The sequence below is a fragment of the Apis cerana genome, linkage group LG6 (genome assembly GCF_029169275.1).
Source record: "Apis cerana isolate GH-2021 linkage group LG6, AcerK_1.0, whole genome shotgun sequence".
Lineage (NCBI taxonomy): Eukaryota > Metazoa > Arthropoda > Insecta > Hymenoptera > Apidae > Apis > Apis cerana.
Window position 1 is genome coordinate 13,102,726 of NC_083857.1, and position 27,477 is coordinate 13,130,202.

At 22.4% G+C, this 27,477-nt stretch overlaps 4 protein-coding genes across 40 annotated transcripts in view; 2 read left to right on the forward strand and 2 right to left on the reverse strand.

Annotated features, from left to right (window-relative positions):
• The window catches only part of LOC107994078 (probable cytochrome P450 301a1, mitochondrial), a 4,544-nt gene extending 2,907 nt beyond the window's left edge, over window positions 1-1,637 (reverse strand). The window contains exons 1-3 of one of the 2 annotated variants that reach the window (XM_062076487.1): window positions 1,315-1,637; window positions 596-669; window positions 1-306 (exon numbers count right to left, since the gene is read on the reverse strand). The exon at window positions 1-306 is cut by the window's left edge and continues 73 nt beyond it. In XM_062076487.1, the coding sequence (XP_061932471.1) occupies window positions 1-306; window positions 596-669; window positions 1,315-1,325 (391 nt within the window). In that variant the 5' untranslated portion in view covers window positions 1,326-1,637. The remainder of the gene's footprint in view (window positions 307-595; window positions 670-1,314) is intronic. The other variant, XM_062076488.1, reaches the window with a different exon arrangement.
• Window positions 1,638-2,784: 1,147 nt separating this feature from the next.
• On the forward strand, window positions 2,785-8,391 carry LOC107994161 (uncharacterized). Its single transcript, XM_017050934.3, has 3 exons — window positions 2,785-4,482; window positions 5,956-6,142; window positions 6,333-8,391. The coding sequence occupies exons 1-3, from the start codon at window positions 4,426-4,428 to the stop codon at window positions 7,973-7,975; spliced, it is 1,887 nt and encodes a 628-aa protein (XP_016906423.1). The 5' UTR covers window positions 2,785-4,425; the 3' UTR covers window positions 7,976-8,391.
• The window catches only part of LOC107994079 (cleavage and polyadenylation specificity factor subunit 6), a 34,093-nt gene continuing 12,433 nt past the window's right edge, over window positions 5,818-27,477 (reverse strand). For 15 of the 35 annotated variants that reach the window (XM_062076457.1, XM_062076459.1, XM_062076450.1 and 12 more), the window contains 2 exons: window positions 27,366-27,446; window positions 24,604-26,519 (listed from right to left, as the gene is read on the reverse strand). In XM_062076457.1, coding sequence (XP_061932441.1) covers window positions 26,351-26,519; window positions 27,366-27,446 — 250 coding nt within the window. In that variant the 3' untranslated portion in view covers window positions 24,604-26,350. Of the gene's footprint in view, window positions 6,093-17,637; window positions 24,527-24,603; window positions 26,520-27,365; window positions 27,447-27,477 lie in introns of those variants that run through there. The other 20 variants (XM_062076474.1, XM_062076480.1, XM_062076477.1 and 17 more) reach the window with 3 other exon arrangements.
• LOC107994160 (BLOC-2 complex member HPS5 homolog) lies at window positions 11,865-16,822 on the forward strand. Of its 2 annotated transcripts, XM_062076445.1 has the most exons (7): window positions 11,995-12,199; window positions 12,585-12,695; window positions 12,804-13,037; window positions 13,412-13,673; window positions 13,755-15,381; window positions 15,485-15,602; window positions 15,822-16,822. In XM_062076445.1, exons 1-7 carry the CDS (start codon window positions 12,113-12,115, stop codon window positions 16,074-16,076), a joined length of 2,694 nt encoding a protein of 897 aa, XP_061932429.1. In that variant the 5' UTR covers window positions 11,995-12,112; the 3' UTR covers window positions 16,077-16,822. The 2 variants fall into 2 exon arrangements, with proteins under 2 accessions (XP_061932428.1, XP_061932429.1); XM_062076444.1 differs by having other exon boundaries at window positions 11,865-12,199; window positions 13,412-15,381.

Consider the following 27,477-nt stretch of genomic DNA (forward strand, 5'->3'; position numbering starts at 1 on the left):
TAGATGGCCTAAACGGTGTCGGTCCTTCCTGTCTATAAATTTTCTCGATCTCGTCCGCATCGTAAACGAACAACAAATCCGGCCGACCTATTAAACCTGCCAAACGAACGATCTTCCCATACTCGTCGTAGAATATTTGTGACAATTTGGCAACGTCCGATATCTCGTACTGGCCAATCAGCGGAAACAGACGCCACGTATTCCCTAAAATTGGAATCGGTCTCGGCCCTGGTATGTCCTTGTACGGTTTCCCTTGAATCGTTGTATCGTGATCGACCATGCAACTCTTCGTCGAGGTTATTGCACCTGTACGAACACGACAGTATAAGGGAAAATGAGCGCGAGTTGAATTCGAAATGAAGACGTGTAGATATAACAATAGCGTTCGAAATTTATTTATTTTTCTGAATAAGTGTATAAGAAAGAATGTTAAAAAAAAATATCATTGCAAACGTTGTGATTTAAAATTGTGATTTATCAAAATATATATATATATATATATATATATATATATTGCATTTTTTAATATAGCATGAGCGTTATACGATATAAATGTGATAATGACATTCGCATGAAAACATCGTTTATTTTATACCTGAACATAATATTCTTCGAAGATCATTTTGCGTTCGCGACAATCGACGTATCGATAGTAATTGACAACTGGTTCTAGTGGTAGAGATAAAAATATAATTAATAATTTAATGTAAATAATTAATACATTAATACATTGTATAATAACAGAAAATGAATTTTGAAAAATAAATATCTTGCCTTACCTGTCATCGTATATGTATTAAAGAGAAAATCTAGTTTCACTCTCGTGTTTCGCGACTTCAATTTACCCTTTTATAATTGTAACGTGACGAGCGTTTAATAATTCTATACAATTATCGCAAGATTATCAAGATTCAATACCATTTTTAAATATCCAAATTAATAATTATTAATTACAAAAATATTGATATTAATTATAAATCATAAAAATAATATATCTTTGACAATAAAATTATTAAAAATGAAAATACTCGATTCAAAATTATTTCATTAATTTAATTTTAAAAAAATACAAAGTTTTACAGTTTAAAAGAATCTAAAATTTATACTTTTATCCGAAGTTATTACTTCGAATTCTGAGTTATCATTAAGAAGAATTAAAAAGATTTCTATTATTTTTTTTTTTTTTTTAACTAAAAACGTACAATTTTTTTTACAAGAAATTGTCCAAATCTTACAACTTGATGTATGTAAACACAAACTTAAACTCGATGCACAGGTGTAGAAGAGACTTTCCATTGATGCTTGCAATTCTACCTGAAATTCATTGTAATCCTCTTGTCCTCTTGTGTCTCGATTTTCCCGTTATCGTGTGAAAGCTAGTCTGCTCGTCATCAAGTGGTTCTCGTAAATCACATCAGAATATTTTTCAGCGAATTAAATTATTTATTATAAACCGGTTGAACACGTTAAATCACTTAAAGGAGAAATGATTTCCTCTAACTAAAAGCTTTTTTTTTTATGATTGGTGGGAGATCATAAGTACACCGATACACTATGAAGAATACTCCACGTAAAATGAGACTACACTATCTAACCAAACTGGAATCCCCACTTTGAAATCTCCCTCCACTGGTTAACGGTTACGAATTCTCTGCTCTCGTAGAGACACCATTATGACATACAAAGAGAGACTGTCCTAATGTTGTCACTTTCGTGGTTAAAATCAAGAAAAATAATAAATAATCCGTAATATATGAATTTGATTTTATTAAAAAAAAAATACATTTAAAAATGTAAAAATGTTTAAACCGTATTGTTTAACAGGGATACGATTTATTATAAATAAATAAAAATATATATATATATAGGCGATACGAAAAAAGTTAATAAAACGACGAATTTAGAAGTAATTTTCTCAGGAAATCAGGAAAATATTAGAATTGAAATTAATCTCTGTTTATTATTGTTTATATTCGTTGTTTAATTTCCCAATGCAAGTCTGTCCATATCGAAATTTGGACAGAATTATATACTTAAATTTTAATCTGTTTAGGATTTGAATTAGGAAACATAGGAATTACATAGGTTTGTAATTCTTACGACTCTTTACACGCTTTACGTAATTATCAATTCTCCTCTAAGTATTATGAGATTTTCAAACAGTTTCACTCATTATCACTTTTTGTAGTGACCCGAGTTTACCGCTTGATGCATGAATGTGTACACAAATGTACATAGTATAATACAAATTTTTGTTTTAACAAATATAACAAATATAACAATCTGATTGAAATGTTAGAATAACTGTTAACTCTTCTTGTCGTTGCATATAAATTTTAAAAATTTATTTATGTTATATGGTAACTGGAAAATATTTACATACAAGGGAATAATAAATTTACGTCGAAATTGCAAGGATACTTAAATTTCTAAAAATTTATTGCATTTTGTATCCTTGACCATTTCAACGCAGACAAGGGACCAATACCGTTATTTAGGATTAACCAAAAGCTTTTCTCCATTACAATACTTTTTCCCTTCTGGAATAAGTTAAATTTTCACATTTATAAACACAAATATATTTTCGTTATAAATATAAAAATATAAAATATAAAGATTCATTTTTCTTTCTTTTTTTTTTTATTAAACCTTAACATATTTTGCATACTTATTATTAAATCGTATTAGTTGTTGATGCATCGTTTGAAGATTGAAATTTGGAGAATTTAAATTTATCCGTATATTTTTCCATTTGATATTTAAAATTTACCAGTAATTCACTTCAAAGAATAATTCACTTTTCTTTTCTTCAAGTAATAAAACCTTTGTCAACCAACAACCAATAAACCATCGTTTACAGGTATAAGGTCTTTAAAATCCTTATATTGTATATAATTCCGAATTTTAAATTTCGGGTGCAGGTCACGTTGTAAATATTGTAATTAACGCGAAGCAGGTAGCGATGTTATTTAAAGAACGTGTACTCGAGGCTCAAGATGTTTAACAAGGATCCTCGAGGCTCGAGATTCTTAATAGATGTAAAGGAGAAAAGCATGGCAAGGTGACAGCACAACTACTTTGATAAAATACCACGAGATAATTGTAAAAATTTATATATTTATTTATATATTTACCGTTTTCATTTTATTTTCCTAGAAACGGTATCAATAGAGATCGATGTGATGTTCCTCTTCTGATGTGAAAATGATCCGGGCATAAATCGAATGATATGTCAATCGAACAAAAGTATAACACGTGTAACAATCATTGAATACGTTTTAATCGGATATTTGATTATCCTTTTTTTTTATTTTGCCGAATACATAAAAGGACAATTGATGAAAGATGAAGAGGATCAAGACAGATCATAATTTCTCTCGTGGAGTTTCGAAATGATGGATACGATCATTGGAAATTTATTTATATGATAGATTATAGAATTTAATCCGTATGTATGCAACGTGACGTATCGACATGCGACTGTCATTAATCAAACTGTTTCTACGTAAACACATCACAATAATTGGCATCCAAATAAACGTATAACGGATGATCTAACGTCACCACGCTTAGTATCTATCCATAATGGAATTGCGAAAATAAAACAATTATTTTTGGACAAACAAAATTACAATGATAGATACTACAAGTATGATATCGTGGCAATTCAAGTGATTGTAAATCCGTTATTAAGATAGCTTTCTAGCTTGTCAAAATCAACGAGAAAATAGGTCATTCGATCATAGTTCACTCGTATATATTTTGTACATATTTTGGACACCTGCCGATAGGGTGTATCTGTATAAATAGGCAGTTTGATAAACAGCATGATTGTAATGAATGCATACGAGTAGATGAAGTGTTTGAAGTGCAATACTTGCAACTTTTTTTGCGAATACACACCTCAAAAGCGGATACAGTTGTTCAAAACATTGATTTCCACGATTTAATAAATAACTATGTAATTTTTTTAGATAAATACTGAAACGGTAAATTTCGATATTATTAATTAGAGCAATGATTTATATCGCATTTAAATTTAATTTTTAAGATCCATCAATTTATTATCATTCGAGCTTTGCAATTGGATATTTCATTTTAACGTACACATCTCTGCTCTACTCTGATTATATCTGTTCACGATCTTCATCAATATGTTTGGGTTACGGTGAGCTCGTGTTTTTGAGTGGTAGGGAAATGGTGGGGTTGAGTCGTTTAATTTAGGAGATACAATAGGGAATTTAAGCAAATATTACTGTACATAATAAAGTAGGAATATCCTCATCTGCTCCTTTTTTCACGGAGGTAGGGGTACAGGTACCTAGCGAATATATAAATAGATTTACGAGGGTTGGTAGATCATTTGCTCATGAGAGTTTGTGTTTCGTGTCACGTTACTTTAAAATTGTTAGTTAAGTGTTGAAAATGGCAAGGTCGACAGCGTGGATCAGGAACAACATGTTGTACTCCGAAGACGAATACGTAAGTTGTTTTTAATTATTTTATTTGTTATTATTTGTTTGGAAAATTTTTCATTTTAATTTAAATGATTATAAATATTAAGTGAAAATTAACTGAAAATTAAGTGTTATTCTGGATTGAATATTGGTACGGAAAATAATTAAAATTATAGAAAATTATGAAAAATATATAATAAACAATAAAATAGAAAATTATAAAAAATATAAATTGAGTATTATAATTATGTTTAAAAAAATTATACTATTTTTTTCTTCAAAAAATCTTAGATTTACTATTTAGGAATTTTTTTCAATTTTTAATTTTATTATAATAACACCTTAATATTTTAAAAACATATAAATTAAAAATTATATTTATATTATATTATATTATATTATTAATTATAAAGTGTTATTAACAAAATTAACAAATAAAACAAATAATTTAATTATTAGAAAAATATTTTTATAATTATGTTAGATATATTTGTAAAAAATTATTATTATTTTTCTTCTCTATATCTTGTATAAAAATATGATATATTTTTATACAAATTATGGTTAATATTGTCACAAAATATTAATAATATTATCAATTACTTTATCAATGACATAAAGCAATAGTATAAGAAATAATTTGAAAAAAATTCGAAGGAATAAATATTATAATGTATGTAGTTATTTCTTATTTTGTATAATTATATTTAAATAATCATATATGTGAAATTATTTTTATAAAAAAAATTGAGTATTACAATAATAGAATTATATTTAAAAAAAATTGTTATTTTTTTTTCTGAAGAATCTTGTTAGATACTACTCCAATTTAAGAATTTTTAATTGTCAGTTAATTTTATATATAATTAAACAAATATAATAGAATATTTTTAATTTATTTCTAAGCTATTAAAATGTTGTTAAAATTTAATAATTATTATAAAAATACTTATACAATAATGTTAGATATTTATTGTATAAGTATTGTAAAAATTTATTTTTCTTCTTTGCATCTTCAATATAATATCTTTTTATGCATTCGTATAATTAATTATCGTCGTGTCACAAAATATTAATTTGCATTATCAATTACTATCTCTTAATCAACGACACATAAAGTAGCACAATAGCATAAGAAGAATTTGAAAGAAACTCAAAGGAATAAATTTTATGCGTTTTTAATTATATATAATTATTCTTTAAATAATTTTATATGCAAGATTATTTTTATTAAAAAATTAAATTTTATTTATGCATAATTTTGAATAATAATCTAATTCATTTTACTTAACATTTAATTATATTTTTTCTTAAAATTTTTCTTAACTTAACATTTTAATTATAAATAAGAACAAAAAACGAGCTTTAAAAGTATTTATTTGATTATCAATGGTAGTTTTAATATCGATAAATTTTTTGTAACATAGTTTTATTTAATCTTAATTTTTATTAATGTAATATTAAAAGTATGACTTTTGTTATTATTTTTGTTGACCAGGACGAGCAATTGATGGAAGCAAGATTGAAAGTTCAACGATCTTTTCAAAAGTTATCCATTTCAGACTGGCAGTCGCACAAATGTTCTAATCCATCAAACTTAGTAAAAGTTACGCCGATTGAATCTCGTCCACCATCCTGGAAAAATTTTAAAGAAAAATCTACACTGTATTCGATGAATTTATTAGGTATTTATTAATATTTATCATTTATAAATTTAGAAATGAAATATTATATTTAATTATATTAATTATATAAAATATCTTGTTATATTTTTATATTTTTCAATTTTTAAATTTATAATAAAACGTATTCATTATATTTATAAAAATATTAAATGTTTAAACAATTCAATACAATTTTTAATTTATTTATTAGATGACAAAAAGCTAAATGAAGAAATCAAGGCCAAGGTCCCATCTAGAACAACAATCAGTAATGAAAATTATTACCCGAAAAGATTATCAGCAACAAAATATAAAGAATGTTCAAATTGTTCATCAAAGGATAAAATGTTCGATACAAACATTCCAAAAGTAAAACTTTCCAAAAACATTTACGGAACCTATCCCAAAACATCCCCTTCTAGAAAAGTTCAAAATATAAATATTGTTTTACCAGTTAGACCAAAAGTTGAGCCATTAACAAATCAAATTAATGTTAACAAAAAAAATGACTATTCTAATAATAGCGGAACTCCTCGAGAAAGTAGGCAAAGGAAGAACGACGCCATTCAAATTTCCGACATGGTGACAACCCCTATAAGAACGCCAGACGTGAAATCAAGTTTCAAAATTCCCGCCACTTCTACTCCAAAATTCTCTCGAGCTTACTTGTTTTCGAATATCGGTGAAGATAATCCAAAAACGAAAAAGATATGTTCCCAAAACATCTTGGAGAAATCTTACATCTTCGAAAATAAATCTATGAACGAATCGGATGATTACAAGCTTGATAATACTTTTAAATGTAGAAAGTTGTCTAAGAATATGCTAGAAAAAGCATCTATTTTCGACAGCAGTTTAAGGATAGAAAACTTTGATCAAGATTACAAAGAAGATATAAGATCTTATAAAGAAACACCAATAAAGACACCAAAAGAGAATTCGCTATTACAGAGAAATATTCGATCGATTGATTCAATTTTATCGAAAGACGATTATGATTTGACTATGCCAAAATCTTCATCCATGGTTCGTGACATTGCGAAGAAGTTGGAAATCGCAAGTATATCTCCTTCAACGAATGAGTCACTAAGAACCAAAATGAATTCTATTTTCCAAAGAAAAAAATGGAATCGACCAAACTCGATTATTCATTTTTTAAGAAATAAATATGAACACGAAAAGAAAAATACTATTAAAGAAATGGGAAATTTAACAGAGAAAGAAAATAAATCTTCGTTATCACGTCAGAATTACAATACTAGAGTCAATCAGAATGTCGTGAAACAACTGGTGAATGTCATAGAAAAAGAGATTGTGCCTAAGGTTAAAACTTATCATCAATCGTTAAAAAGAAATTTTGTATGTGAAGAAGACAGTTTCAGCGAGTCTGAAGCAAAATCTGTTGTTACATCAACCTCCCCTAAGGACACGGATAGCAGCAGTGATACTGATCAAAAATCACTTTATGTAAATTATGAGCAAGATTCATTCGATAATGAAAATTCAACAACGGAAAAAACATTGGAAACCGAAGAAAAAGTTTTTCAAGATGAAAATGATAATGATGATGATGTTTATTGGATACCTGTATCTAATCCATATAAATTTCCAAGAACTAGTTCCTTATTGACAATCTCTAGTCAAATTTCTATTGATACCCCGTCTCCATGTATTAGTCCAATCAGAATGGAAGAGGAAGTGGATGTTGTGCAAAAACATTGGAGAAACACTACCAGAAAAGTCAACCCTTTTTATAGAATTGATGAAACAATAGTGATAGATTCAGGATATTCTGATAAGTCTGAAGCGATTATGAATAATTCTGAATCATCGATAACGGATAGTTATTATTAGTGATGTTTAAAATGATTCTAGATCGAAAAACAGGTTAGGTTAGTTTAAGAAAATCTTCTAGGCGGAAGTCAATCGTTGATTAGTTTTTATCTTGATATAAATTTTTATCTCCAAATTATCTTCAAAAAATATAGGATTTTGATAATTAGTAAAAGCGATAGATTTGTGAATTATACCGTGATATAATCTGATATCATGAAAAGTAATCTGATTTATTTGAATATTTGATACCTGCTAAGCGTAATTCTATAAATATAATTCTTGAAATGAATGATTGAAGCAAAATGTAAAATACTATTCTATATTTTACTTCAACATCTCATCATTAAATCTGCGATAAATAATTTTCATATTTGTTTTTATTCGAATTTAATTTGTTTTTTTATGGTGAATAAATACATTGAATGTTAAATGAATGCATCATTTAACAAAAATTTTTTTAATTGAAAATCTAAATATGAAATTGCATTACTGAATAATACTTTCATTCCTCCCATTATATTAATTTTTCTTGTAGGAGAATTATATGGATATTAACAAAATCATATTGTAAAAATTCTTTGATATTATTGTAAACTAGTTTTATTATATATTCAAGAAAAGCGCAAAGCAATAATTTAAGAACATTGCAGAGAATATATGTATATATACATAATTTTTTACCCGATTAAGAAATGATGAATAGTATAAATGATTTGAATGAAAAATCTATGAGGAAATAAATGTAATAGTGTTCAAATATATGTTTCATAAAACATGGTATTGTTCACTAGATATATAATTTACATTCTATGCATGCAAATTTTTTTCTTCGGCAATTCGAACAAATATTTAAATATCCAGTAATAGTTTCTGATTGCTATTTAGAGATAAATAGTTATAAGTAGAGACTAATGAAAATTATAGTGAATTATTAGTTACTTCGAATAGTTGGTCTAATTTTTTACTTCGAATATGGTCTAATTTATAGATCGTTCTTCATTTTTTTCTATAAATATTTTTGTGACTTTCGCATTTACTTTACTACTATTATTTTAAAATTCAACAGTTTTCTTCTTCTAAAATTATAATCATGTAATAATATATTTTGATATTTACTAAATTATAAAATTTTTAAATTTAAATAAAAATTAACATAGGAATTAAAATTGAAAATGTTTAATTATTAAATTTTAATATTACTTATGTGCCTTTCAGTAGATAAAGTGATATAAAATAAAAAAAAGTTTTGATTAACACTTTAAAATTTTATAAAATATTTCTTACAGTAATAATACAATAATAAATTAATATTTTTTGAATAAAATTTGTAATACTATTATTCTTATAATTCTTAAAGAAAATATAAAATAACATTGTAATAATGATATAACTTTTGGAAAAAAAGAGAAATAAAAAATAAAATAAAAACAAATTTATTTTAAAATGTAATTTTTTTTCTGTTATAAGTTATAATAATTTAAATTATATTAAAATTTTTATTTTAATTTCTCTAGAATCTTATACATATATACATACACACATATATATAAAATTTAAGAAATTATAATTTAAATTATTTTTTTCTTTTTGTAAAGATTTAAATAATTATAAAGTATGTTATTTTAATAAATAATTTAATACCTAATTAGAATTAATAAGTCATTTAATTTAACAATTAATTGTTTAATTTAACAATTATATATATTAATATTCTTTAAAAAGTTTTTGTAAGAATTTTTTATATAATAATACAAAATATACGATAGAAAGTCGTAATATGAATAATTATTTAAAACTTAAAATTATAATTGACAGATAACTGATTATAAGGTTAATATAAAAAAAGCTTGAAAAGATTAATTAAATGAAATACTTATGTGTGTGTGTGTATGTGCGCGCGCGCGTATATATGTGTGCGTGCATATTTATAAGTATACATTTAAGTTATTCATGACCTTTATTGTATTTATTATTTAAGAACAGAATAGATAAAGATAGATATCAAATTCGATGTTGACTTTGTTTGAATAATAAGAAATAGAAGTAAAAAATAAAAAATTTATTTTATTATAATTAATTTATCGAATTGATTAATTATTTAAATTAATTATTTTAATTATTTAAATATATTCAAATATACATTATAATAAATGAATTTCAACCATATAATATATGTAAAATATATATATGTAATAATTCTTTTAATAGAAATATATGAGTATTTGTGTATTAAAAACTATATATATATATACATACTATTTTTATATATCTTGATATATTTTATATAAATATACATATTTTGTATTTTTATTATATATATATCTTGTATATTTTTATATTTTTTATTTTCTATTTTAAAAAATTCCTTATTTCTATCTTTCTGAACTTTTTTACGAAACGTTTGTTTGCAATACTTTTCAATCAAATATTTCTAAACATAAAATTATTATTACATTTGTTCTTTTTATTAACTATTGATAGATATATGTATTTTGTCTATAAATTAGATAAATAGAAATAAATGTTCAATATTAGTGATGCCATCTCGTGAATAAACTTTTGAACTTTCCAAGTTATCAATAAGAAAACAGAACATGCAAGAAGGTATTCATATCATTAACAAGAACAACAATATTGCGCGAGAAAAACAAAAAAGACATTAATTTTAGTTAATTATAAATATATTTCTTTTAGTTTTTGACACTTTCATGTCAAAAATATAGAAAATTTTGATTAATTATTTATTTTTCATTAAAAATTTATTTTTTAAGTTCCCATTTCAAAATTAGAATCTTAAACAATTATATAAATTTGAGTGGAAATTTTTTTCCAATTAATTATTTATTAATGATTATCATAAAGAATATTTTAGTTGCAAATTTTCGATCTTTAATCAAATAATAAATGATCAATTTATTCGTTAAAACAGTAGTAAAAATTATAATAAATGAATAAAAATTATAGTAAATTTAAAATAAGTATGAAATAATGAATAAAGAGAAACAAAAAAAATATTTGAGATGTATATTCAGAAATAAATTTTATAATAATTATTAATTATTAATTAATTAATTCATATTAAAATTTGAAAAAGAAAATTTAAAGTTAATTGCAAATATATAAAATTTTTTAATAATAAATTAATTTTCTATTAAATTAATTAATTGATTTTATAATTTTTATAACTTTCTAATTTAATAGGAAATATTAGCAACTGTATCAAAATAGTATAGTTTCTTTCACATAATATTGCTTTTTTTTTTATAATATCACGAATTCTTTTCTTTTTTGATTTTTTATTACTATTAATAAATCAGAGCTTCTAGTATCTATCCACGAGATGGTGTTACGAATTCATAAATTTTTTTATTCAATTTTCTTATTCAATATTCAATTTTCTGATATACAAACAAAATATATTTAATTTATTTTAATATATTAAATTCTTTATATATTTTTGAATTTATATATAAATGTATATATGTAAATTTTGTATGTGTATAATATATATATATATATATATATATATATGTTATATTTTTTATATAGCTTAAGAGATATTATATCGAATTTCGTAGCTATATTTAAAAAGATGATTAAATAAATTTAATTCCTATGGCAAAAAATATTTTATATAAATATTATTATATAAAAATTGATATAAAATAAATAAATACATGAAATTTTAAAAAATTTTTATGCATCACTTTCTCTCAGATTATATTTTTTTTTTCATAAAATTATAAATTTGGATAAAAATTTTTTTATTTTTAAAAAAAATATAAATTTTTTAGGAGCTTATATTTATTATATATATATGTATTAAGAACATGAATTTTTAAATTCTTAATATATATATTATGCATGTTGCATATACATATGTATATTTTAATATATAAGCTAGGATTTCTAATATATATTTTTTTCATCTTCAATTTCAATTTCATCTTCAAAAAAACTAATAGAAGTAATAGAAATAATAATAATAAGAATATGCTCTCTATGTATATCTATTCAATGCTTGAACAGATATAAATATATACATTTTGCGTAATGTATAGTAAACTGTGTATACATGTCAAAATTTATGGTAGTTTATTCATTGTTTACTATCGTGTGTAAGAATTGTGGTTTTTAGTACTATTTTTAGGGACTATGCAGGAATATCCTTACGTGTTATCAGAATATGAGGAAATAAATCCTCTTCTTTATAAACCTATCAATTCAACTCAACGAATTAAGGTATTTCTTTAAAATTGAAAAATAATTTTTATGCAACATTATCATATTATATATTAATTTATTTGTCATTACGATAATTTATACATTATTGATTATATTTACGATGTCTTATTTTCTTTATATATATATATATTAATTTATTAAATAAAATTCCTATGTATTAAATTAAAATTTTAAATTATATAAATATTGTAAACGTAATAATTTTTTAATTTTATAAAATATTTACTTAAAAAAACATAAGTCTTATTTTAAATAAATTAAATAAATAAAATAAAAGTATTTCTAATAAAATTAAACAAATTTTTATTATAATAATAATTTTTTTTATTAAATGTCAAAATCAATATTATTATACTAATATTAATTTATTATTATTTTACAGTATACATGTTTTAATGTATCCTCTAATTATATTTTATTGGGTTCAACCAGTGGCAGTATTTATCTATTTTCAAGAAAACCATGTTCCTTTATACAATTAATACCTTTATCGGTATATAAATTTTATTTAATTATAATAAAAATATAATAAATTAGGACTATTTAATGTAAAAATATTAAAAAAAATAATTTTGAATTATTGTTTCTATAATAATAATAGGAAGGAATAGTTTCTCGTATTCTCATATCACCTGATGAGAAAACAATTGCTTTGACAACAGCTCGTGGTATAGTTTGTCTAGTAGTATTAAAACCAACACCGAAATTGATAGCCATATCAACTGAGCATATTCATAAACAAATTAACTGCCTTTGTTGGAATGATAATAGCTCTGAAGTATATATTGGTGATGAAAATGGAAAAATTTCTGTTTTGGTGCTATCTATATTTACAGTAAGTCTTTATTTTAATATGTTTGATATTATATTTTTTTATATTTTTTTATAAATCATATAATATTTTATAAATCATTTCTATAAGATAAAATTTCTATATAAAAAAAAAATCAAAGATATTTAAAATAATAAAAGAAAAATAGAATAAGAATAAAAGAAAAATAGAATAATAGAAATATATTTAATAAATATATTTCTTTTTATTGTAATGTAATAATTAAATTTTTTTCTTCTATTTATAAAATTCATCAATATGATTTGATTATTTATAAAGTATAAATTAATTATTGATAATAAATATTATTATAAAACATTATATAATATATCAAATAAAATTTTAAATATAAATACAGTAATATAATCATTTTTTAGGTGAATGGTATATTTCAAGCACCAGCCTGTACATTAATGAATTTAGATTCAGCTATTGTGCAACTTAATTTCTCATCACCTTTATTGTTAGTATCAACGCTGACTCGTTGTTATATATGTGATACAGTACAAGAACAATATAAACAAATAGGAAATAAAGCACGAAATGGAGAATTTGGTGCCTGTTTCTATAAAACATATGTTACAAAAAATAAAAATACTTTGATTAACCAGAAAGAAGAAAAAGTAATCAATAAAAAAGGTTCCTTTAACTTTATTGTAGAAAGTAACAGTAAAATACAAGAAGAAGAAAACTTTATTCAAATTTTTTGTGCTCGACCAGGATCTAGACTTTGGGAAGTATCTGCAAATGGAATAGTTATGAAAACCCATCAATTTAAAGAAGCATTTGCTATTTCACCAACATTGATATGTAAATCAAACATTAGAAAATCTAATTATCAGAAACAAGTTGAACATACCTGGTTACCACAATCTATAAATTTTTCCCATCTATTTATTATTGCAGAAAAGTACTTATTTTCATATACTTCTACTGGCCTATATATTATTGATCCTATGACTGCAACTGTAATTCTATGGAATAATGAATTTTCAAATATAAACTTTGCAGAAACTATAGACAACAATATATATTTGATGACTTCTAATGGTGAATTCCATTGTTTAATTTTATCTTCTTTAGATTCTCTAATATTGCGATTATATAATAAAAAGAAATATTACGAATGTTTAGAAATATGCCTCATATATAAACTACAATTAAAAAAATTAATCGATAACACTGAAATTAACGATATTTGTGATATAGAGACTAAGTTACAAATATTTAAAGATGATGAATTGTTTACATTATTACATCCTTTAATATTTTTATTAGAATCTAATTTAAAAATGATTCCAAAAAAATTAGATTCAGGTATTGTAGTTGTTAATTGTGGAAATTCAAATTTTAAAGATGAAGAAACTTTTATGCTTCATCCTGTATCTCATTGTTCTTTACAAGATAATGAAGATCTTTTCAAAATAGAGATGGAAACATCGATCAATTTATTAAATGATTCTGATAAAAAAGTAAAAAAAGATGAAGATGCAAATTATACATCAAAAGAAGTAGAAGAAAGTCAAAATGAAACTGGAGAATTGAATACCAATAAAAGTGTAACACAAAAAATACAAGAAGATTTGCAAATTATATATGCTTTAGTTGATAATATTAAATCTTCAATAGAAGAAGAAGAATTAGAAAAAATAATTCTGGATATAGATTGGAATATGAATGTTATCAAAGATTCATATCAAAACTTGACTGATTTAAAGAACTTTATGTATGAAGTATTAAGAAGCGTAGAACTACATTATTTTAATGTTCTGTTAGAAAATATTTCAATACAATTAATACAAACTGTAGATAATGAAAATATTATAAAACAAATAATAAAAGCTTTTGTAAATGTGAATATACAAAGCAAAAGGTGTACCTGTGGTAGTCCATATCCAATAAATGAACTCATAGAACCAAAGTTCCTAGACATTGGTAGATCTCTTCTTAAAAAAATGTTAGATGAATATGAAGAACAATGTATAATATTATGTAATAAAGTACCTTACATGTGGCGAGAATACTTGCCATTATATGTAGAACAACATAATATATTAACAAATGATTTAGTGCATCAATGTCTTCAAGCTAGAGATAATATTTTATTTTCCATTCTTTTACCTTTATTAGATGGAAAACATTGGAGTCTTATAGCAACATATGCAAAAGAAATTCAGCAAGGACAGTGCCTATTCTGTGGAAAGTCTATAAAAAAAGAAAATCATGAAGAATTGATAAATTGGACTGCTGTGATATATGAAATCATGAAAAAACAGGGACCTGATATTGCCATGACATTACTAATGAAATTAGAAAAAGCTATTCCAAATATTCCTATAGATAGAAGGTGAATTTTATCTTTATAAATATTTAAATATTTAAAATTAGGTAAAAATAAATAAGTATATATAAGTATATATAATTTTTATATTAATTTTAATCTGTTACAGTATATTTCAATCATTAATATTTACAAAACTTTTATATCAACATGGAATGAAGTATACTATTAATTTTGATAAACATAATCTGGAATCATCTAAATATAATACAATATGTTCCACAAAGGTAATAACTCTTTTTTGTATTTAAATAAACAAAAAACATTTTTAAAAAGCATGTTTTAGATGTTCAAATTAATTTTTAGTACATAAAAAAGATTTTAGTTATCATAAAAATAATTTTGTATATCCATTATATTTAATTAAATATATAAAATTTTAATATTCTAGTTTAAAAATTTGGCTTAATTTAGGAATATATTTTTATGTTTTTATACTCTTACAGATTCGAGATCAGCTAGTAGAAGTTCTTCAAAAAGATTTAAATAAATCAATTAATAGAAATATTTTTGAAAATGGAGCTCATCATTGGGGAATGTATTATCAGAATAAATTATCTACATGTTCTTGCTGCACATTATCTCTTCAAACACCAGTTTTATTAGGTAATAATGGAATTGCAATTTTTGATTGCGGCCACGCTTATCATGTAAATTGTATGATAGAAAAAAAACTTACCGCTTGTAATCTTCATTCTTAATTATATATGCATAAAAAACATAGATAAATCTTATTAAAAATAGTAAGTTTAGCTCATATAGAATAGTCTTCAAAATAAAATATATCTAGTCATTAAAAAATTTGTTTATGCATATTTATATAAACATATAAACATATAAATTTATTCGAAATATAAATTGTTAATCACAGATAAATATCATTAACAATAAAATTGAATTATAATATAATTTAATTTGAATTGTTGAAAAAATTCTGTCAAATACATTTTGTTTGTATATTTAAAAAATAAAAATTACAAATTAATTTTTGTATAAAAGAAGAATACAAAAAAAATAATATTGAAAATATAGTAAACAAAAACTTATATAATAAATAAAATATTTGAAATTATTAAAATAAATTATAACAAAATAATTTAAGCTAATTATTTTTTATTATTATTGTTATATTTAAAAAAAATTTTTTTCATTCTAAAAAAATATGCTATTTTATATTTATATATATATATCACATAATTTGTACTTTTGACAATTGTATATGCAATATAAAAAATTTTAATTTCAGTTTAACACTTACCTTATTTAATATATTTACTACTTAATTCGCAAAAATGTATGCAGTATGAGGCATTAAAATCATGTATTTTAAAAGATCATCTAAATTGTTTCAAATGACTTGTGTAAATATTTTTAAAAACTTATATGAATAATCTATAAATATAATTTATATAAATATATACAATTATTAAATTAATTTTACAATAAATTATTTGAATTATTTATTTATTTATATAATTACGCAAATAAGAAATTAATAAAATAAATTTTGTAATAATTAAATTAACTTTTAATATTAAAATTTAATTTATATTTTATTCAGATTACTAATTATTTGTAAATAATTTAATTTTTAATATGAATTATATCAATATTATGTTGATTTATTGCTGATACTTTTTATTTGAATTTTCTAATTCTTTTTTTTTTTTCATAAATTATTATTAAAACATTATTTTTTATTTTATATTTTTTCAAAAAGTATATTTAAAAATAAATAGTGATATACTTTGAAAAATAATAATAAAACATTAATAATTAAATACTCAAATATAATATATCATATTATTAAAATGATCAAAATATATTATTATTAGTATTGTTTATAATTTATAACATTCGTATATATGACAATTGTTTTTTTGATAAAAAAAAAAAGGGATAAAAGTTACATTATGAATCCTGTCGCTCGAAAAAATAAATAGTACAATTTTACATAACCTCGATTTATAAGAAATCATATAAATACACACATACATACACACATATATATATATGTATGTATAGTTATTTCCAAATTGCAATTATTTAAAGAAACTAAATATTTATAACATAATGATTAAATTAATTGAAAATCATTCTACATTTATCTATTGAACTAATATAAGTCAGTTTTGAAACTCCTATCTACATGAATATTCTTATCAATACTGTTTTATATTCATAGCTACAAAAATATATATTATTAAAAAAAACCACAATATGATAATAAAAATGATTTTTTTCTCTACAATGCACAAGTCATTTAAAAATAAAAATAATATATTTTTAAACAAGCAATAAGAATATTTAGAATTATCAAAAATGCCTCAATCTACATAACACGTGATTTAAAATTTCTTATCTTACGGTAACGAGCCAAAATATTGTTAAATATTTCGAATTACAATGAGAAACAACAATTTGTTATTTATAATAAACGAAATGTATTACTTTTCTCTTTTCACGCTGAACGAATTTGTTACGCAAAAAGAATAATTTTGTTTTTATTTTAAAAACACATTATTATCGATTAATATATTACGTTTTTGAAATATTGATTTTTCTATTAACGATCATAATTGAGTAAACAGAACAACTTTTTTTATCATACAATACTTAAGACTATTATATAGTATTACATCTTCAATAATGATTTATAAATTCTTAATGTGTGCAAAATACAATGAAACTAATGTAAATCAGAATTTTTTTTGAATATGATATAAAATATGAATTATATACTTGTTTCACTTATGATGGAAATTGATTTCATATAAAATTTATATAATTTATCACATATATATTATATCGCTTATTCGATGCAAGAATGAACATAACTCGAAAATAATTTAAAATGTTCTAAATCGTCATAAGAATCGTACAAAATGTCAAATTAAAAATGCAATTATTTGAAAATACACTCACAGAGATTTTAACAGTAAAAAGTAATATAAATATCAAGTTTTTTTCTGTTAAAATAATTAAAAAACTACAAATTTTGAGTTGTGTTATTGTTGTAACAAATGAGCAATATGTTTATATATGTATATATGTACAAATCTTTTAATATGATTGATTTATACTAATATACTATTTTTAATTAATCCTAATGAAGAAATAATTATTTCTTTTTTACATCTTATACAAAAGATTCGATTTAAGAGCGCATAAAGAACGGTACTAAATTTTTCATAACGATTTTTACATTTCAAGTTCGAAAATCGAAAAGTTTGTTCGATTTGACAAAGGCACAAGTGACTAGAATTTGTATTTCGAGAATACAAAAATGGCAAATTTATCAATATATAACGAAGCACACAAAAAATTTAAATATTATCAAATCATACAATATTTCTTTATAACTATCAATATTATCATCATCATCACCACTATCATAATCATTATCAATGTTAGATGATGATCAAATTTCAATTTTTTACCTGTTATTTTTATTATTTTGAATTTTTGTATATCGATTTTGATGAAATTTGAACATCCATAAAATCGAGTTTTAGAAATTCATAGAAACTAGCATGTTAATTAAGATGCAATAATTAATTAAATTAATTAACTATAAAAAATATACAAACATGTATTTTTGATAAATTAAATAAAGTAGTAAATTTTATTTAATATTATAAAATTATAATTATGTATTTTTAAAAATAATTTATTCTCATTTATTAACATGTTAGTAACTTGAATTTTTAACTGTAACTTCGATTTTTGTAAGTTTAATAATTTCTGCACATACAATTTAGTACGCTAGATGCAGAAGGACTAGGGTAACATAAAAATTTGAACAAAATTTTAGCTCGTGTATCGTTTAAAATCTGATATATACATTTGTATATATATATATATATATATGTTCACTATTGATAAACATATAGAAACAAAGTGATCCACAGAAAATATCGATTTTTAAAATTATATTCTGTGATATATACACTTACCCCTTAAGTCCATATATATTTCTCCAGGCAATCTCTATTTTTGACTTAATAAAATATGAACAGATTTATGAATAATACTTTATACAACAAAAATATATATTATTATATATAAAAGGAAATTCGTTACGAGCAATTATGCAAAGATGCCATGCGCGGCATATTTGGAAATTAAGCCTCTTAAAATACTATATGTTTATTAAAGATGCGCTTTATAACATGATATACTATGCGACTAAATTTAAATAAGTTATGTGTAACTGATAGGCAATTTGTTTTTATCATTTGTCTTTTCTTATATTTTTTTTACTTAGTTTTCTATTATAAAAACAATATTAAAATTGTATAATATTAATATAGAATTATTTTTGTTTTTTTATTTATTTTTAATATTTTTGACATAATAAAAAAAGATATTGGAACAATGAATGTCAAATTTTCTAATATTCTATATTCATTTTAATGTTTTGCTAAAAAAAATTTTTTTTTAAGATTACAAAAAAAATCCATATAGGATTTTTCATATATTTATATTTTTAGTTGTTTTTTCTAAATATTTTAAGAAGCTTATAAACATTTATAATATAACAGTTATAGAATTTTATAAAGAATTAATTTACTTATTTAAAATTATTGCAAAATAAAGATAAACTTGTACTTTTGATAATTAAATATATAAAAGTAAATATATATTTACTTTTTTATCTATTAACATTAATTTATCTCTTTCAGACATTTCTAATTTCTTGAGTGTGACAATTATAAATTCACAATTTTGTGATATTTTTTCATTATAATTAACATTAAGTTCTTCACATCTCAATTTTAATTCTTGAATTAAGAAGAAAAAAATTATCAATATAATGATATGAAATGTTGAAAATTCTAAGCATTTCATTGTATACTTACTTACAAAAAATTTCATTAAATTTATAATGATCTTTTGACAGTACAAAAGATTTTCGTCGATTCTGTTAAGGTCACTAAATATTAACAATTTTATGTAGTTTCACAAAAAGTGATTTTTAGTTTTTTGGTATAAAATTTTCTTGATAATAATCGCATTGTTTAATATTGTTATATAGAACTATAATAGTTCTCTTTAATAATATTTTTTAATAATATTTTATAAAGCGCTTTGTAGTTTCAAGAAATTGAAACTATATCATTTTATGTTCCATTATACGCTTGTTTATAATTTTATAATTCACAATGTCAATGTTTGATTGAAATTTCTATAATAAAATATGATTTTTATAAATAGAATATTATATATTGTTAAATATAAATCATTAAAAAATAAAATTAGAATTAAAAAAAATTTCACAGCTCTTTGTACTTTTTATAAAAACAAACACAAAATTATTCATTTAAAACGCAACAAATAAAACTAATAGTTTCTAGTTTAAGTTAATTTTATAAATTATGAAATTACACGTAACAAATTATTTAAAAAAAAAAGATAAGGTTAAGAAAAATCCTACATACTAACTTAATATTAAACTTATATCTCTTGAGCAATCATTAATTTTTCTTAAATAATGTTAAAATGAAAACGATAAAAAAAAAAATTAAAAAGATAAAAAGCGCAAATATCTTTGTAATTATAAATTTGAACCTTATCTCTCTTAAAAATTGCGCTTTAAATGAACAATTCTTATTATTAGCACAGAAAAAAATACTTCTCATGTAAAAAAAAAAAATATTTATCGCATAATCTAAGAATGTAATGTAGTTTTTTTTCTTTTTTTTTTAATCAATGAAAGGCAACATAATATTATAATTGCTTCATTGTTTAAATGCTTAAAGAAATTATATTGAAATCTATGTCGAAATGAAATTAAAATATTTTTCCTAATTCTGAAATAGAATAAAATAATTCTTGATTTTTTGAAAAATCACAGATAAACATAACATAGGGATTAAAAAAAAAATGGTGAATTGAACTACAGTGACATATCTTTCTAACTGATAAATCGCAATAAAAAAATCTATACATAATGAGATTCATACACAAAATGCTAACAAATCCAGGAGATGCAGGATTCTGTTGCAGTATGTGCACAACTCGAAGATTTTTTTTTAAGAACTATGATGTATACATTTGATTCTCTAAAAACTATACTTATAGTCGAATTGTCGATATATTATTTATAAGAATTTAATCTTTATATTCAAATGCAAAATGATTTTTACAAAAATTTTGAATTTGGAATTATATAAATAAAATAAAAGTAATATTTTACATATATTAATACTTTGCGATTCTATTTGAATAATTATATAAACATGGACAAATATTTATTACTTGTAAAATAGATGCAACATTTTTAAAAACATTGTTAATATGATTTTAGTATATTTAAAATAATTTAATATACTATCGAATTATTTAATATAATAATATTGAATTTATTATGTTAAAATATTATTTCAATATTAATTGCATTTATAAAATTAAAAATATTTGTTATAATATTAACAGTGTTTATAAATTTTAAATATTTCGTAAATTATTAATATTATTGCATTTTTTCTTTTTTTTTTTATAACGAATGTAAAAAGTCAATATTATACTTCAATAAAAGAAATATAGTCTATATTTTAAAAGCATTTATCTTTAAAAACAGAAATTTTACAAATCTATGAATATTATTACTTTTAAATAATATATTTATTTTATATGTAAATATATAAAATATATTTATTTTATTTTATCAAATTATATAAAAAGATCTTAAATATAATAAAATGAATGCGCATCTTTTTCACAAAAAAAATTAAAATATTGATAAATACAATTTAATTTTAATATCATGAAAACCTTACAAGTTATGATTAATGAAGATGGCAATAATAAAAAGTACAAATTAAAATCATCTAAATTTCAAATTGAAAAATTACTGAATCGCAAAGAATTAAAATATGAATAAACTCAAACAATTAGACTATGAGTTGATCATGCTTGATCTAGCAATGCCTCTTATCTCTATCTGCATAATCGAGTTAATTATTATGATATTTTAAAATGGCACATCGAAACATAATCACGTGATATGAATGTATGTGATCATGCAAACTGGTCTTGTGTATTACAACATAAAAATTTGTTGGGATTTTTTTTCTTTTTTGCATATCAGAGGATTTAATTATCTTATATTGCGTTCTGTGAGAGTCCATTATTCATTTCCTGATACTTATTAAAAGATACCAGATGCTCAGCCCTTTGTGGTCCTTTTTTCTTTTCATTTTTTTTTTAAATAACGCTTTTGATTAAAATATATATTAAATGAAATTAATTAAAGTTATAAAACTAAAATTTTATACGTATATACAAATAATACATTGCTAATTATATAACGAGATCATTTTTTACATTATAATTGTTATTATTATAGATTAATGTGGCCACAAAGAGTTCAGCTGGAGCAATGAATAGCTATGCGATATACAATAAAAATTAATATGTACAACTGGAACTCACAGAACAATTGTTATGTATATTATCATTTATTTTAATTATATCTGATAAAGAAAAATATCTTCGAAAGGTGAACCGTTCACGCTATGTTTGTTTATTTTTAATATTTTCTTCCTTGCGAAGATTAAATATATAATATTCATGTAATTTTTTTTTTAAGTTATTCTTAACTCTTTCATGCACAAGAAGTGATTGCAATATTTCTTTACAACTCTTATATTTGTTTTATATCTAATTTTGATGAATAGGTAATATGTTATTTAAAAAATAATTTATATAATATATGTAACTAAAAAATAAATTAAAAAATGATATATTCTTTTAAATTTATGAAATTCAGAGAAATAAAGATTAAATATATAAAAAAAAGGAGATATTAAATCTTAGAACACCATGTTAGAAAAATACAATAGCATTGATCTTTCACCATCTAAAACATGAAAGAGTTTTTCCTATTGCAAAAATACTAAATTTTCTAATTTCTAATTCTTGTATAATCAAGAATAGAAATTATTATAGCATATTATTATATTATATTAGATTACATATTTTTAAAATATGCATTGTCACATTTAATACAATACCATTATCATGATATTTTTATGTACATTTAATTCTACATTTTATAACATAGAAAACGAGTGGAATTTTTCATAAAATCTTAATTTCATGAGCCTTGATCACACGAAGATTAGAATATACGCTTAAAAGCGTACAAAGAAGAAAATTTTTTTTGCTTTTGCAAATATGCAGGAACATTTGTGATGATTCAAACAAAGTCATTCCGTGATTGTGTTGCGCTTTCACAATATTCTGTGCGTTTTTTAATATTTCAACTAAATATGAAAAATAAAATAACACTGCAATTAAAAATTAATTTCTCAAAATTATCCAAGTTGTTGACTTTAGAATATCTATAATCTTAGTATTTATTTACAATTAATAAATAATGGACAAAATTATAGCAATACATTAGAATATTTTTTAATATTTTATCTTTTAAATATTGCTTAAATATAATGTTTATTGAGTATTACAAAAAATACTTCTATTTATCACAAAGAGCTTATTACTATAAAATTGATATAATTTCGTCCAATAATGTATATTTTTTTTCTATTTATAAGATATTATTAGATATTATACACAAGCTTGGATACTTTTAATAAATTAGTTTTTAAGACTCAACTATTAAAAGATAAATATATAATTCTGATATTAATGTTTCCAATTTCACAGATGGGACTAGTATATATTATGGAACAAAACGGGGAACATAATCATTATTCATTTTACATGTAAAATTTTGTTCCGACTCATCATACACTTTCGACCCGTGCTGTTGAACACCAAGTTACAGAAATAAATTAATTAGCAAGATCGAAAGTGTTTAATTGAATTTGTTTCTTTTTTCAATCGGTTCCACCTTTCGATTAATAATTGGAATAATGCAATAGCATATAAAACAAAAATAACATATTTATCAGGAAGATAGTGTGTACTGATGAATAAAGTAAAGACATGTTTATCACATATATTTTTTTTTGAAAGCGTATATATGTATTATAGTTAAGATACAATCTTGCATCGTCGTGGAGCTAGAAGATCGATGACGAGACTCCAGAATGTAATCTTCTTTCTTCCTCGAGGCTGCCAGCATCAATTTAGTTCATCAGGAAATGTAGGGCCTTTTCTTCAGCTTTTCTGTAAACCGCAACTAAACACGACTCTCCATGAAACATAATTTTCGTTGTGCTTTCGTCACTTCTTTTTGTTAATTTGTTATTATTATAATTATTTTTTTTTTTTTGCTATTTTTCGACAATACATACTCTCTCTTCCCCTCTTTCTCTCTCTCTCTCTCTCTATTTCAAAACAAATATTCTCTGCTTAAATATTACATAGATATATATGTATATATGCACATATATAATGTATGCATTTTTGTTTACTTCATTATTTTTTCCAATTATTTTTTTCAGTAATTACAGTAAAATCCCGTATCTACGGGGATAAGTTCCAAGATTCTGCATAATTGAAATTATCAATAGTGGCGAACACTATTCATTCATTTAAAGCAATTTACGACCTGAATAACCTCACTAGCATTACTACATTTTTTTCTTTGGAGCAATTGTTAGATAAAATAAAATTTTTTTACAGTGAAAAATCGATATACTTTCGGAAAATACAATGCATGTTCGAACGCTGATTCGATATGACTAACGAAGTTTGATGGAAATTTATAAATTTTCCATTAATCTTTTTAGATCGCGATCGGCTGCAAATACGGAAGTTTCACTGTAGCGTAATGATATTTAATAATATAGTAGTATACGCTGCGTAAAAAGAGAAAAGAAAGGAAAAAACATCATTGTGATTTGAAAAAAAAATTATACGTGACAAAAATCTCTATAATCAATCTCCTAGATAACATTACTAGATTAAGAATTTCCCGTGAAAATCCCTTGGTAACTTGGCTAGAATGTTCATGACTGATAAATCTGCCGGAAGTTTACACAGAGGCTTATAAAATATGTATCCAAATATTAATTGATTCCGACACTTTCCAGACCGAAAATTTCTATTTTTAGATGTTTCACATTATGAATAAATACATCTAAGTACATCTAAAAATAGATTTATGGATTTATAGAATCATTATGATGTATATAATTATCCAATTATTATTAATCAATAAAAATACTAGTAGTCATCAAATACTGTAAGAATGAATAATCAAAAACATGAAGTTTAATTCTCTAATGCACATTACATATACGTATATTCAAAACTATCTCCTCTATCTCAAAACCATCATTAATAATATTTGATACACATGTACTCGTATATTTAAATATACGTGAAACAGAAATCTCTAATGCAAACATTAAAATTACATAGATGAAAGTACGAATACTTTTAATATATATGTATATATATATTGTATATATGATATTAAATATACATGAAATAGAAACTTCTAGCAAGACAAAGGAATTCATCATGTAAAATAAATAATCACAAGACAATTATTTTCTACTACAAAAATTAAATCTCTTGTATTCTGATAAAAATTATTCTGAATTGCTCATCATAAGATGGAATCATAAATGGAATCGAGATAGAAAATAATTTTAATTAATTTTTGTAATCATCGTATTTCATTGTCATTTTAAAACCAAATTATATTTTTATGTGGTCGAGAAAGTGTCTAGATACTATATGAATATTCAGACAAAATATAAAAGATAAACATGTGTTTTCAAGAGATAAACGGGTATATATATATATATATATATATATATATATATATATATATATATATATATATAGATATAGATATATATATATATCCTTTTGTGTCTATTTTTCGATGAAATTTGTAAGAAAATCAACGATGAGATCCTACGAACTTTGCTTACTAGAACACAACCATCTTCATCATTTTCTTTCCCTTTCTCGCTTTTTACTCTTACTGTATTCTCTATTATATTTGATTTTTAAAGAAAATTCCTTTTTCTTTAGCGTACAATCACTTTTAATGCCTCGAACGATGTGAAGAATCTCCTCGTTCGTCGCGACGATCTCTTTCTCGTTCTCGTTCTCGTTCACGTTCCGGTTCTCGTTCTCTCTCTGATGGTCTTCGGCTTGATTCTCGTTCTCGATCTCTGTCTCGTTCACGCTCTCTGTAGCGATCGTCATAATACCTACACAAGTACACGTCAGCCAATTATCTTACTTTACCGATACTATTAATTTTTTATTAAATTTAAAAAAATTTTTTTGCTTTTTTTTTTAAAATATATTTTGCATTCATTTCTAAATTTTTAATTAAATTATATATTTTTTTTTAATCCATTTTCTTCCTCATTATTATGATATTTATAATTACTTTTACATTTTCTTCATATTTTTGTTTTTACAATTAACTTCCTCATTAAAGTATAAATTTAAAAAGATGAAAATATAATCAAATTTTTAAAAAATTATTTTACTTTACTTATTATAAAAATAAATAAATTAAATAAATAAATAAATAAATAAATATATATATATATATAATATATATATATATACACACACATAATTCTATATGAAAATATTTTCGATTTTTTTATAAATATTATTTATTTGATGACAAAATCCTCTAAATGAAAACTTTAATAATGGGAAGAAATTTAATAAAGGAAAATTATATGAATTGCCTTATTTTTCTATTTACAATAAACAATTTCCTAATATGAAACTATAAATTTTTAATAACTTTCCTTATTATTGTATACACGTTAAGATAAAATTGAATTAAAAGATCTATTTATTCTTTTTCTCTTTCTTCATGTTATTTTTTTTATAATTTTTTCTTATTAAAAATAATTATAATTTGATAGATATTATAAAATTATTATATTGTTAATATACAATATTATAGATATAATTTATTATAATATATAATTATTAGAAATTCTAGAAATCTATTGTCGCATCTAAGATGATAGAAATCAATAAAAAAGTCTACATGCATTCATGTTATATGAAAAAAAAGTATAAATTACCTAGACGCCTTGGAAGACGAGACGGGAGCCGTCTCTGGCGGTTCTTCTTTTACTCTTGGCCTGGCTGACTGACGTGTCGTACTAATGGAAAATATGCATACTTTGTTATGAC

Excerpts from the sequence above, each read along its gene's own strand:
- LOC107994161 (XM_017050934.3), top strand. The coding sequence starts at position 4,426 with ATGGCAAGGTCGACAGCGTGGATCAGGAACAACATGTTGTACTCCGAA. Across the intron at positions 4,483-5,955 it reads TGTACTCCGAAGACGAATAC|GACGAGCAATTGATGGAAGC; the intron begins GTAAGTTGTTTT and ends TTTGTTGACCAG. Across the intron at positions 6,143-6,332 it reads GTATTCGATGAATTTATTAG|ATGACAAAAAGCTAAATGAA; the intron begins GTATTTATTAAT and ends TTTATTTATTAG.
- LOC107994160 (XM_062076444.1), top strand. The coding sequence starts at position 12,113 with ATGCAGGAATATCCTTACGTGTTATCAGAATATGAGGAAATAAATCCT. Across the intron at positions 13,038-13,411 it reads TGGTGCTATCTATATTTACA|GTGAATGGTATATTTCAAGC; the intron begins GTAAGTCTTTAT and ends ATCATTTTTTAG. Across the intron at positions 15,382-15,484 it reads AATATTCCTATAGATAGAAG|TATATTTCAATCATTAATAT; the intron begins GTGAATTTTATC and ends AATCTGTTACAG.